This window comes from Anas platyrhynchos, chromosome 1 (genome assembly GCF_047663525.1).
Source record: "Anas platyrhynchos isolate ZD024472 breed Pekin duck chromosome 1, IASCAAS_PekinDuck_T2T, whole genome shotgun sequence".
Taxonomy (NCBI): Eukaryota; Metazoa; Chordata; class Aves; order Anseriformes; family Anatidae; genus Anas; species Anas platyrhynchos.
Genome location: NC_092587.1, coordinates 89044093 through 89057803, shown reverse-complemented (window position 1 = coordinate 89057803; position 13711 = coordinate 89044093). Strand labels below are relative to the sequence as shown.

Below are 13711 nucleotides of genomic sequence, written 5' to 3'. Positions count from 1 at the left end.
AAAGCATGAAAGACATATTTCTTAAAAGAAAACAAACAAAACCCTCCAGAATTTACTTGTCAAAAAGAAACACAAAAAGGTATCAAGTTTGAACCTCCCAGACCCTAAGTAATGGGTCATTTTACAGAAAAATGGATTTGCAGTATTAAAGACCAGGAGGGCCCTTTAAAATATGATTTCTTGTATAACATGGCTCCATACAGTTGTGTTGTCATGATTCTAACAAAATCAAATTTAGGATGCTACATTAAGTTTGACTTTCCTGAAAGCTTTCAGATTTCATAGAATCATAGAATCATAGAATATCCTGAGTTGGAAGGGACCCTTAAGGATCATCAAGTCCAACTCTTGACAGCGCACAGGTCTACCCAAGTTCAGACCATGTGACTAAGTGCACAGTCCAATCTCTTCTTAAATTCAGTCAGGCTCGGTGCAGTGACCACTTCCCTGGGGAGCCTGTTCCAGTGTGCAACCACTCTCTCTGTGAAGAACCCCCTCCTGATGTCAAGCCTAAACTTCCCCTGCCTCAGCTTAACTCCATTCCCGCGGGTCCTGTCGCTGGTGTTAATGGAGAAAAGGTCTCCTGCCTCTCGACACCCCCTTACGAGGAAGTTGTAGACTGTGATGAGGTCTCCCCTCAGCCTCCTCTTCTCCAGGCTGAACAGGCCCAGTGCCCTCAGCCGTTCCTCGTACGTCTTCCCCTCCAGGCCTTTCACCATCTTCGTAGCCCTCCTCTGGACACTCTCCAACAGTTTCATGTCCTTTTTATACTGTGGTGCCCAGAACTGCACACAGTACTCGAGGTGAGGCCGCACCAGCGCAGAGTAGAGCGGGACAATCACCTCCCTCGACCTACTAGCGATGCCGTGCTTGATGCACCCCAGGACACGGTTGGCCCTCCTGGCTGCCAGGGCACACTGCCGGCTCATATTCAACTTGCTGTCTACCACGACCCCCAGATCCCTCTCTTCTAGGCTGCTCTCCAGCGTCTCATCGCCCAGTCTGTACGTGCAGCCAGGGTTTCCCCGTCCCAGGTGCAGGACCCGGCACTTGCTCTTATTGAACTTCATGCGGTTGGCGATCGCCCAGCTCTCCAACCTATCCAGATCCCTCTGCAAGGCCTTTCCACCCTCATTCGAGTCCACAACTCCTCCAAGTTTGGTGTCATCAGCAAACTTGCTCAAAATGCCTTCTATTCCTACATCCAGATCGTTTATAAAAATATTGAAAAGTACCGGCCCTAAAATGGAGCCTTGAGGGACCCCACTAGTGACCGCCCGCCAGCCTGACGCAGCCCCATTCACCATAACCCTTTGGGCCCTGCCCGTTAGCCAATTGCTCACCCATCGTATGATGTTTTTATTTAGCTGTATGCTGGACATTTTGTCCAGTAGGATCCTATGGGAAACCGTGTCAAAAGCCTTGCTGAAGTCCAAAAAAATCACATCAGCTGGTTTCCCTTGGTCTACCATACGGGTGATCTTGATTTAAAGGTACCTTGAGAAAGATCATTTTTCACTATTTCTGAAGCTAGAATGCTTTGAACACTTGGGGGGAAAGAAAATCAAACATCTTTCTAACTTACTCTTTAAAAATACAACTACATCACAGCATATGGGTCAATTCCTTATTATCCTATACGAGAATTGCCAAGAATGACACAACCAAGTTCATAAACTTTATTCGACTTGCACAAAAACATTCACTAATGCAACAGCTATGTACACTATCATAGCAATGGTACAGAACTGGAACTTCCCTGATTCTGTCGCCCTTCAAAAAACAAGATGCATGAGATTTCTGTTAACAGAAGTTCATTCAGCTGAAAACTTAAAACGTAGTATTTTCAGTAAATTGCTAAGAACAGAGGTTTATTCTTAAGCAGTCAAATCTGAGAAAATGATGGATATAGGAGTCAAAATGCAGAACACCTATCTTACACACAGACCATTAAACTGGACAAAATATCTTCTTCATGTGAGCAAAAATTAAAAGTGAGCACATGTGACAGGCAGATACTCAGCCCCCATTTTACACATATCCTGTTTCAAGGAATCATTTTTCTTCAAAAGGATTTTTATTAAATATCCTTTTATTTAATATCCTTATTAAAGCAATTACCCGTAGCTGCCAAAAAATACTGTGCTTCTAGTGACTCATGCACTCACTATGATATTATATACTTTTATTCTAAATGTATGTCAGTTGTTTTGTACCTAGAGATGTCAACTAAAATCACAGACTCACTGAGAGCTCACAAGGAAATATTTAAGAGTATGAATTGTCACTTACTGTCAAAGATCAGCACTCAGGCACTTGATTTCCAGGGTGCAATTAGTCTCACCAAAGTCTGAGGAGTAACTAATGACTGATTAATTAGTTTTATTCCAGTATCTGCACTGAGAAAAGAATCCATCTAACCAAAATAGAACTGACAATTATAAAAGTAGAGATTTTGTGTGAAATGCCAGCAGTAAGCATCCAAATGTCAGGGTCTCCCAGAAGCTCTACCAAGTGCCCATTGATCAATTCCAAGACCCTACATATTTCAAAAGTGAGATACCAGTAGTTAAATAGGTATAAACTAAGTCCACTTTAAATTAATTTCTGAAGAGTTCAGCAATCATAAAGAAATGTTTTCTTTTTACTGCTCTTTCAAAGGCACACCTAGGGAAACTAAGTGTTCAGGCAGGGGAACAGCACAAATGCCCAAAAAGAAACAGCCTAGGTTAAATGTTTCTTCCTCACCTAAGGGCTGGGTTTGTTTTCTTTCTCAAACATTGCACAAAGGATTCTTCAGAGAAAAGCCATTTGCAAAACCAATATAGTTTTGTAGTTCAAATGTCAAATCAATCTCATAAATTAAAGTGTTGCTTTTAACTCAAATTACACAAAAAGCATGCAAATACAAAGCAAAAAAATCTCAAAAAAATATCAGTAGTCCACCTCAAGTCCTTTATCACAAATAATGAAAAGTGTAACACAAAGTTACCAACAATCTTCGCCTTCACAGTTATAACATTAATGAACAGGTTTCACAAGCATTAACCCACCACTCTGTAAGAAACAGCACTGAAAATGCCGCAGATCCAATTTAATGCAACCTTTTTAGGTAACGTTACTGCTTCCCCCCCACACCCAGTGTCACTTCTGTAATAAATCTATGTGCTTGGACAATGGTTTGAGGGAAGGAATTACATGTATTAGGAATTGCAGGAGGAGAGGAAAACCCTTTGACTATAAAACAAATTCACTGAGTACTTCCCCATAGTGTAGTGCACAGCTACTGGGGTGGAGGTGACATGCAAGTGGATTTAAAAACTTTTTGAAGTACATTAAAGAAACCAACATAGAAGCAGTGGCTGATACATTAAGCAGCAATTCCAATGAGTAAAGGATTGCATTAGTATTGATGATTATGAGCTAAACCGAAGGATGCGAGGCAACACTTAACTAGCTGACGACTGAAGCTATACAGAACAGCAGTAATTAGATTAAAAACCTAACACATCATTTCTTGGAGTGAAAAGTATAAGGCAGAACTTCAGAAAAAGAGACAAATTATTTTGCTTATGCAAGTAACATCAGAAAAAGTTTCTCCAAACCTTGAAAGCTGAATATTACCGCCTCCTTTCAGTAGCAGGAAAACAGTTTTCCTAAAGTCTGTACTGCTCTGCCAGAAGATCACTGGCTTAAGATGCACACGGTAACAACATGTAAGCTTCTGAACGAACATGTACAATATTACCTTTTTAACACTAACTCAGAGACTTGATTTTTGAAGTCGTGTATGCACATGCATGCACACACACACGTGTGCATCGTGCTGCTTGAATCCAAAGCAAAATGTGACACGTTCTGGGATCGAGTATGAGAAGTCTAAGAGTGTTTACACAAAATGGTGGTTCCTGCATTCTTTAAAGAGCAGCAGGCAATGCTAGCATGACCTCAGCAGGCCTCTGGAGATGAGCTGGGCTGAACAGAATCAGTACTGCAAGGCAACCTCCCAGGAAGCACGGGGCTGCAGAACACATGTATCTACCTTCTGCCCACCAGCCCCACTTAACCACTTCAAATAAGGCTCAGTAACCAGAACAGGAAAAATAACTTTGCTGAGATTCTTGTTTTCAAAAGGAACAACAACAAAAATCACCATATTTAGGTTCATAGTTCCAATACCAGATCACTCCCCCTCAGAAACAGCACTCCTCCACACAATTCTCTAGGGCACTCCTCACCACATCTATCTCCAAGCTACAATGCTGGGAAGAGGAAAAGAGCATCAGGAAACCTGAAGCAGTAGACACATCAGCCAAGCCTGGCAGAACTTTATGGCCTGGTCTTGAAAATTCTTCTGTATGTCTTGCCACCAGGATGAAGGGGATTTGCCTCAGCACTCCTGCTTACACAGCACCAACCCCTGAATTCTCCAGAGTCAGCATCCTATTGCATCCCCACAGCACTCTGCATTCTTAAGTGAAACTCTCCTATTAACAAGCAGTAAGGAGTTCAATAGAGCACTGCCCTCTCCATCATAAAATACTTACTCTAATGTTAATATGAAGGATAATAAATCTTTCATCCAAAGAGCTGGGGGTCATTTAAATCAAAATAATCCCTTATAGTTTGTCTGTAATCCTCCTCCTCCCCTCCCAGCCAAGGCCTATGGATAGGAAAAGCAAGGAGACAGCACTCAACAAAATACAGCAAGAGGAGAAAGTGGCACTCCTATGAGGGGCAGCACATGACAATTATTGACACGGCAGGCAGTTTTGCAGTAGTGCTTCATACTGACATGCCAGCTTTCTGCAGAAGCAGCAGGAAGAAGACACCAGCAATGGGCTATGCTGGTGGCTGGAGCCGTCCCCAGTCACCTGTTTCAGAAAGAAATCTCTTCCAAGACATGTTTGGCTTGGAGATGCTACAGCCTGTCTCCCTGTCCTTCCATCTTGCCCAGTTAATAGATACGCGTCTACAGCCACCTTCTCTTTGTCTGCTTCCTTCACCCCTAACCAGGCCACCTGCTTTCCAAATTTATTGCTGGAAGACATTATTATATCCTTTCAGGCACGAAGTTCACAAATGGAAGGTTTTCTTAGTCACCAAATGGGACAGATTTATTTCCAACCCTGGGCTGAGCCCAGAAAAAGCCACAGTTATCTACTGCCTGCTGGATGGGCAAGCAGAGGTGAGAGCGGGAGCACTGCAGAGAAGGGGAGGGCAGACAGAGAGGCACCAGCGAGGTATGGGAAACAGCCAGTGGATCCAGGAATACTGCAGTTCAATCACACGGACATGGAAAACTTTCACTAGGCTCAATGCACAGAGTCATTCCTTCTTTCTCTTCATGTTTCAGATCACAGTAACACAGCACTATACACTGCAAAACAATTTCTCTTTGCTACGTTGAAGCAGACAGTTTTCAAGCTAGTGATGAATCACTTTCCTGTAGGAGGCTCCATTATGAAATAACATTCTTACAGGTTGGTAGAGCAAAACATGTGAATCACATTCAGAAACAAGCATACTAAGTTTAGTCTTTCAAAGAAAAACTTGCAAACAAATCTGCTTCAAATCACTTAGCTATCAACTTCAGCATCTAAAGTTTATTTGTAACTTAAGGCCCTACTCCAGTTTTGTATGCAAATCCATATTCGCTAGGAACACCAGTGGATGACTACCAAACTGTGTGCGTGATAACAAAGTTCATGTGCCCTACAATCTTTGTACCTGCAGAATAACCGAGTCATTACTTAAGTTCAATTTGGATGAAAGGCAAGCAGCCATTTCTCTCATAGCTGTTTTATGTTTCTCTACACCCCCAAAAACCAGTCAAGTTTAACTAATGAACAGGCCATGCTGGATTGATGTCAATAGCTGAATATCTGTAAAGAGCGCTAGTTCTCAGAATGCAACCTACAAAGAGCAGGAAGCTTGTATGGTGCCGGCTTGCTTTCATTCACAGCTGAAAAACAACTGAAAATATAAAACATGAAAAACAAGTAAAATTGTACTAGAAAAGAGCTTAAAGCAATTTCTCTACAACCAGGAGCTAGAGCCACCACAATGTTGTTTCAGAAATCACAAGAGGTCACTTGCACAGCAGGCACCTAGATGGTCCTTAATGCACGAGTGTGTATCACATGCAGTGCGGGGCACTTTTTCCAGTGTTTCCAAATACATTAAAGCTCACACAAAATGCTCTTATTTTCCAAGACAGCGAGACACTGTTCAGAGCCCTGTCCCAAAGAATGCTGGATTACTGGATGATTTTCAGCGTGACAGACTGAAAAAAAAATAAAACCCCACCACTCTAATCCTGCAAGATAACGCAGCAGGCTACTATGTGAAAAGCCTATTCACTGCAAAATTACCTGCACTTTTTCATTCCTAGCTTTGATTCCCTAGCTAGGCTGGAAGGGGAGGAGGAGGAGAACACTTGACCCAACATTCGAAGTAAGTTTCACATTGACCAAAAACATATTTTTACATCAGCTGATGCTAGTGAGGTGCTCTCCAGAAAAGCACGTCAGAAACCAAGACATTCTGCCTTCAGAATAAGATCTAAATACCATGCACTATGCGAGGCTTAGAGCTGCTGAACAGTGAGAAAGAAAGTGAACAGTTGCTTATTAACAGAGGATCAGCCTCCCTGAAGTAATGAGTCAGGCTAGGTTCCTCCATAACATCACTTACTGCATTTTTCTAGAAGAGCTTAAATGCAACTCTGTGGGATTTCCTAAGCCTTGGGTACCTCCCTTGACAATCAAAATATTCTCTTGGAAGTCCATGCACATATTTAATACAGTAAATTAGATTTATGCAGACCCTTCATGAGAAAGACAGTTTCATTTCCATACGGGACTCCTTCACCAAATTAGAACTATGCCAGCACTTGAAGACACACGATCCTGCTCTGTAATTACTTCAAGGAGGTTGCAGTGAGGTGGGGATCAGTCTCTTTTCCTAATCACCAAGTGATAAGACAAGAGGAAATGGCCTCAAGTCATGCCAGGGGAGGTTCAGATTGGATATTAGGAGAAATTTCTTTACTGAAAGGGTTGTGAGGCATTTGAACAGGCTGCCCAGGGAAGTGCTTGAGTCCCCATCCCCGGAGGCCTTCAGAAAACATGTAGATGTAGAACTTAGTGTCGTGGTTTAATGGCGGGCTTGGCAGTGCTAGATTAAAGGTTGGGCCAGATGACCTTACAAGTCTTTTCCAACCTGAATGATTCTATGATTCTATGATATGGACTCCTCAACCTCCTCTGAAACTGGCTAAATGAAAATATTTTGACAAGGAAACAGGTGCTCGCAAGCAGAATTTTCTTAGAAATTCCGACATTTTCTCTTTATGAAGGGCACTGTACTCAACAACAGCAGAGACCCTAACCCTTTGTTATGAAATACGATGAAGCTTGTCAATAAAGAGGTTCCCCTCCCTGTCAAAAGCAAAACTTCTGAGCCAACTGTAAGCATTAACTAGAGGGATGGGACACTGTAAATTGAAATTCAGGTTAGGAGCTCATCAGTCATTTCCCAGAGCACAAAAAGGTAGCGTGAACAGCGTACCTAAACGCCTGCTGTCCATGCAGTCCCACTTCTTGCTGCACGGTATCACTGAGCCAATTCTACTTACTGATCTGTAAGAAAACTATGCCTCACCTCCCACCCCAGTTATTTCAGTTTTCTCCTGGAATAACAAACTCAGTCTGCTCACCAAAAGGTCAGACAAGTGTCAGGTCAGCACAAGTATTTGCAGCACGTGTCCAAGAGCACATGATGCTCCAACAGCATAAACCAACACCTTGCCTTGCAGCTGGACTCACACAGAAAAGGCAAAATGTTCAAACTGCCCAGTTTCCTCTCAAAAACAAATGGATCTTCACTTCCTCCAGCACCAAAACAAAACAAAAAGTATGCCAAATGCTTTCTAGTATTAGATTCATATGTGTACAGGCTGAAGTAAGATAAAAAGATGAGACAATGGACCAGTCTGCTCTGCGCACTCTTCTCTAACCATTTCCCATTCAAGAATCTAGTTAAAACGTGTGATTAACAGTACACAGCACACGTTTCCGATCCCCTTTGTGCCTTTAAATGCAGCACTTGTAACACTCAAAATATATCTCCACCTCTGAGATGTGCAGGGAGAGAAAGTTATGTGAAAACAGAGCTGAGTTTCCAAAATGAAGCCACACCAGTGCAAGAAGCAAGACGGGCTGAAAACTGTAACATTTCTTTTCTCAACTCCGGTATTCACAGAAATTAAAGTTTCAATTTGGCGTCAAAACGCTCATTCCCAGCCCTTTCTCCCCAGCAGCCGATGGGTGACAGTTCCCGTGCCACCTCTGACCTCCTGCCACGCCGTGCCCACATCCCGCCCTGTGCGGAGCCGATTCCACGCGCGGAGGGAGCCCTCTCCGACCCACCTAACCGCACAAAAAAGCCCAGGCGCAACCCCCCCTACCCCACATTCCTCCCCCTCACCCTGGGCTCCCTCCTGCAGCCCGCTGGGCGCGCACAAGCGGCTTTGCAGCGCCTCCCCGCAGCCTCCCCCGGGGGTGGGCGAAGCCCCGGGGCCCAGCGCCCCGCAGGCGGGGGCAGCCTGCCCCTCACTCACCTTGCTGCGCCTGGGCGCCCGGCAGCGGGACGAGGAGGAGGACGAGGAAGGAGCCGAGGCGGAGCAGCGAGGCCGCCTGCCGGGTCCCCGCGGGGAGCGGCCGCCCCGGGCTCACCATGCCCCCCGCTGCTCCGAGGGCATGGCGGGCAGGGCCGGGCGGGCCGGGCCGGGCCGGGGCCGCGTCTCTGCCCCTGCGCCCCGCGGCCGCCGACGGCCGAGCGAGCGCCGCCGCCGCCGCCCGCCCCCTGCGGCCGGCCCAAGCGCTTCCGGGCTCCCCGCTTCCTGCCGCACGGCCCCCGCGGCGGGCCCCGAGGCTCTGGCCGTGCCCCCGCCCGGCCCCGCCGCAACTTCTCCGAGAGTAGCTCCGGATTAATCTTTTTGCCCCCCCCCGGAGGAGCGGGGGAAGCTAAAAAGCCGCGGAGCCGCGAGTGTTGCGAGCGGGGGAGGATGAAGTGGTCGCCGCTCCCTGCTCACAAGCACGGTCCCGGCTGCACACAGGCAGGAGATTGGCTGAGGAGCCTCCAGACCTCGCCATGCCCCTGCTCGTCTGTCGCCTGCCTTTAAACGCTTACAGCGGGCGATCGGGGAGGCTTGGTGTAGCAAGCTAAACTCACCCGTGAACTTAAACACTTAAAAATTAATAATAACTTTCAAGTCTTCCCAGGAAGCAAAGTAGCACATTTGGAGGGACTTAGAGTAGTTGGCACTGGTTGCCCTAGGTAATCATGAAAGCATATTTAAGGCAGAAAAAAAAAATAATAAAAACACCAAAAAACACCCAAACCACTGGTGGGCTCAGAGGATCACCACTGCACTACCATCGTCCTTAAGCACAGGTACACCTTCACAGCTTTTGAAGACTGGCCCACAGACACCGTGGTCCCTGCTTTCTGCTGCGAAAAGCTTGTTGCAAGCCAATGGTGGTGGCCAGCTCCAGTGGTTCCACTGTAAAAGGTGCCCTAAGAAAGCAAGCATTCTTCCCATCTTCATAAATTATTTTCACCAGTTGCTTTAAGATTTTCATTCCTTGTCAAGGTCCTGAAAATTAAAAGATGTTCAAGGCAATGCTCAGGGTTGTGAAAGGTTTGTTTTGGTTTGGTTTTCCACAGAGAGGCATGCAAGGCGCTATCTAGCCTGCCTTGATTCAATTATTAAGTTCTGTATTTTTCTCCTGTTCATACCTTTATAGCCACACAGGAAGAAATACCAATGAAAGCAGTCAATGGAAGAATATCTGAGATGAGGCTGTTTTGAGTCAGCCTGCAGGATGTAATAATCAGCAAGACATCCCACGACACGTAACGGAAGATGAATTGAAAGTCATTTATATGTTCCTTTGTCTTCCATTCACTAGACACAGAGGTTCATACCACAGGTCACGTGAAGCAGTTATATCACTACAACAACATCCTTTCTGCACTACAGAGACTGCATTCCTAACATCACTAATCATTAGCAGTACTTGTATACTGGAAAAATCACTCCTTGAATAATTTGTGGCTTAATAGTGCCATGCATTAACAGGAGCATCTGAACATCCTACCCATAAATCAATAATGGTCTCTGGTGGACACGATACAGGTTTTCTCCTGTGTTATTTTCTGTTGTAAAGGCTGTGTGGTATTTTCCTAACCTGATTTGACTGTCCTAAAGGTTTTTATTTGTTCCTGTGAAAAGAGTACCTGGATCCTTGAGAGGCTTGATTTTTAAAAGGGGTGTGAAAACCTGAAACAGTTTCTAAAGCAGCCAGAGGCTGAATTTGCTTAATCCATCTGAGTAGTCTGTCCTGGAGCCACACTCCCTCACCACAAGTGGTTTGTGTGGAGCCCTAGGATAGGTATTTTGCAAAGGGAACACCATCTTGATGGAAGTGGTGACAAACTATGAAAGAGTATCCACTCTAAAAGCCATAAAGATTTATGGAATCTGCAGAGCCAAAGAATTAGGAATATCGTTCCATTAGCAATGCAAGTGTTTGGATGGCTTGTCTTACTACATACCTTTTATGAAAAAGAAGAAGAATTAGATAAATCCAGATGGTTTCCCTGGCTTTCAGAATCTTCCTTCTTCTAAGAAGACTGCAGCACAAAAAGAGTTTAAATAGACCAGCTGCAGTGTAATTCGCATTTCAGTCGTGGGAGCTCCCAGGCATCTCCTCTGGAGGAAACAGAAATGTATATAAAGACTCCATTTCAGTTTGTGACTTAAAACTGTCCCTGTCATCAAATCAAAACAGATACAGAATTAAAATGTTATGGGAAACAAATACAGTGTCGTGCAATATCAATACCATAAGGCAAGTTGCCAGCAAATGTTAAGAAATCAGCAAAAATCTTTTTTTTTCCAAGAGGCTACGACAGAAGATCAAACTAACTTCTTAATGCTGAGAGAAAAATGCTTAGCCAACTGAGCATTTCTTTAATGTTTCCTTCCCATTCCAAGTAAGTTCTAGAGGTAAGTGAAACTATCATCTCCATCTGGCTCTCTTCTCCCTTGAGAGGCTTCTGATGCACTGTGCTTCTTTCCCACCGTGGCTCTCTAGCTTTTACATTCTTTTATTGTATTTCAAAAGCTGAACTCAGCTGGAGGGCAGGGCTGCTATTCAGAGCAAACCCCACGGTCTGCAGAAACCGGCTAACACAAACCTCCTGCAGTCCAACAAGAGCAAGTGCAAGCTCTTGCATCTGGAAAGAAATACCCCATGCAACAATACAGGCTGGGGGTGTTAGGAAGCCAGTTTGCAGAAAAGGACCCGTGGGTCCTAGTGGACAATTTGAATACGAGGCAGCAGTGTGCCCTCGCAGTGAAGAAAGCCAATGGCATCATGAGGTGTTTTAGCAAGAGGTCCAGGGACCAGCAGAGCCAGGGAATCCTTCACCTCTATTCAGCACTTGTAGGACTGTGTCTGAGTACAGTGTCCAGTTACAGGCTACCCCCATACAAGAAAAATGCTGACTTACTGGAGGGAGTCTATTCAGAAGGCCTCTGGGATGGTCAGGGACTGGTCAGAGACCATGGTGCACATCAACAGGCTGAGAGAGATGGACATCTTCAGCTTGGAGAAGAGAAGGCAGGGGGGAGACCTTGTTGCTGTCTACAGCTACCTGGCTGCAGGACAGGATTGGAAGATGGAACTAGCCCGTTCTCAGAGGGGCACAGTGACGGCAACAGACACAAGTTACAGCAAGGTAAATTCCGTATCCAGGGAAAAGGGGAAAAAATACCAATACCATCAGGGTGGCCAAACACTGGAATAGGTTACCCAGAGAAGCTGGAGAATCTCCAGTCTTTGTAAATGTTCAGGGCTCTCCAGGACATGGCCCTGATCAGCCTGATCTGATAGAACTATTTTGAGCACAGGGTTGAAGAAGGAGATAACCCCTGAAGGTCCCTTCCAGCCTGAATTATGATAATGTGACTCTAAGGTACCAGATAATATACTATGGATAAGATTCCTGCAGTGACAGGGGATATATTAAATAAACAAGAGATTTTCCAGTTTCTGTAGTTGCTTATCTGTGTTCTCTAATTACACACAGAATCACACAGAATTTCGAGGTTGGAAGAGACCTCAAGATCATCGAGTCCAACCTCTGACCTAACGCTAACAGTCCCCACTAAACCATATCCCTAAGCTCTACATCTAAACGTCTTTTAAAGACTTCCAGGGATGGTGACTCCACCACTTCCCTGGGCAGCCTGTTCCAGTGCCTAACAACCCTTTCAGTAAAGAAGTTCTTCCTAACATCTAACCTAAAACTCCCCTGGCGCAACTTAAGCCCATTCCCCCTTGTCCTGTCACCAGGCACGTGGGAGAACAGGCCAACCCCACCTCACTACAGCCTCCTTTAAGGTACCTGTAGAGAGCAATAAGGTCGCCCCTGAGCCTCCTCTTCTCCAGGCTGAACAAGCCCAGCTCCTTCAGCCGCTCCTCGTAGGACTTGTTCTCCAGGCCCCTCACCAGCTTCGTCGCCCTTCTCTGGACCTGCTCAAGCACCTCGATGTCCTTCAAAAATAGGCCCAAAACCAGGAGGGGGAGATCTGGGACCGGGGAGGGCCGGGGGGGGGGTACACGTGACAGGGCCCGGGATCAGGGGGCGCTGAGGGGGCGCTGGGGGAGCGCTTGGGGCCTCCCCCGGAGGCGCCCGCTGCCCTCAGCCCCCCCCGGCCCCGCTCACCTTGAGCCGCGCCCGTTGTCCCCCTTATTGAAATAAGAGTTCATCATGAGCAGGTAAATTCTTCTGCACTTGAAGAAAACAAAGAATGCATTTACAGTAGACAAATTATTGATTTCCTTCACAATATTAACACATTAGATCTTTGATGGCACATCCAACTTCTTATACGTTAATTCTTTAAATCCCCCACATGCACTAGATTTGTTCTGTGACAGTAAATACAAAGGCCCACCCACAAAGCTGATACAAGAGCTATATGCGCATCTAAGGGCAACATATCTCCTTTCTGCTGTTAGCAGACACCTGACAAGTTATTACTAGAATAGTATTCACAAGCAATCACTTGTGTGCAAGTTCAGATTCATACTCAGGTTCAGAGTTTCACCCTGGTATCCACTGAATTATTAGTACATTTTACTCTTTTTCCAGAAAGCAAATTCCACTGCTTTTGGTGGAATTGCAGACAAAACAATTACATTATCTGCTTAACAGGCATACAAAATATTATCTTACAGTTGTTAAGATTACAGCTACATTTGCAAGGTAGTCAAATTCATCTGATCCATTTGGAGGTCTTAACACCAGAAAAGCAAGAGACAAATGCCTTACTATTGCACATTAACTTTGTAGAAGTGCTTTTTAAAAAAATAAATATATAAAATATAATAATATATATAAATATAATAATATATAAAATAAATGCTCCTGGACATCACAAACTATCCAACAGGTATACTGACAAAGCAAGCTCCTTTACCACAATACAAGTATGTCTTGGAGACACTCTAAAAAGATCATTTAATATTAAACGAAAACTTTAACCTCCGTGGTCATTATCTTAGTAGCACTGTTACCTAAAAGTGGATAGATCCAGTGTCCTCCCAATGCCTGCCTACGAATAACTGGACCC

General features: G+C 45.0%; 1 protein-coding gene across 2 annotated transcripts in view; it reads right to left on the bottom strand.

Annotated features, from left to right (window-relative positions):
- Positions 1 to 9061, bottom strand: part of DCBLD2 (discoidin, CUB and LCCL domain containing 2) — a 44544-nt gene extending 35483 nt beyond the window's left edge. The window contains exon 1 of one of the 2 annotated variants that reach the window (XM_038182498.2): positions 8624 to 9061. In XM_038182498.2, the coding sequence (XP_038038426.1) occupies positions 8624 to 8741 (118 nt within the window). In that variant the 5' untranslated portion in view covers positions 8742 to 9061. The remainder of the gene's footprint in view (positions 1 to 8623) is intronic. The other variant, XM_027462655.3, reaches the window with a different exon arrangement.
- Between the last annotated feature and the right edge of the window lie 4650 nt (positions 9062 to 13711).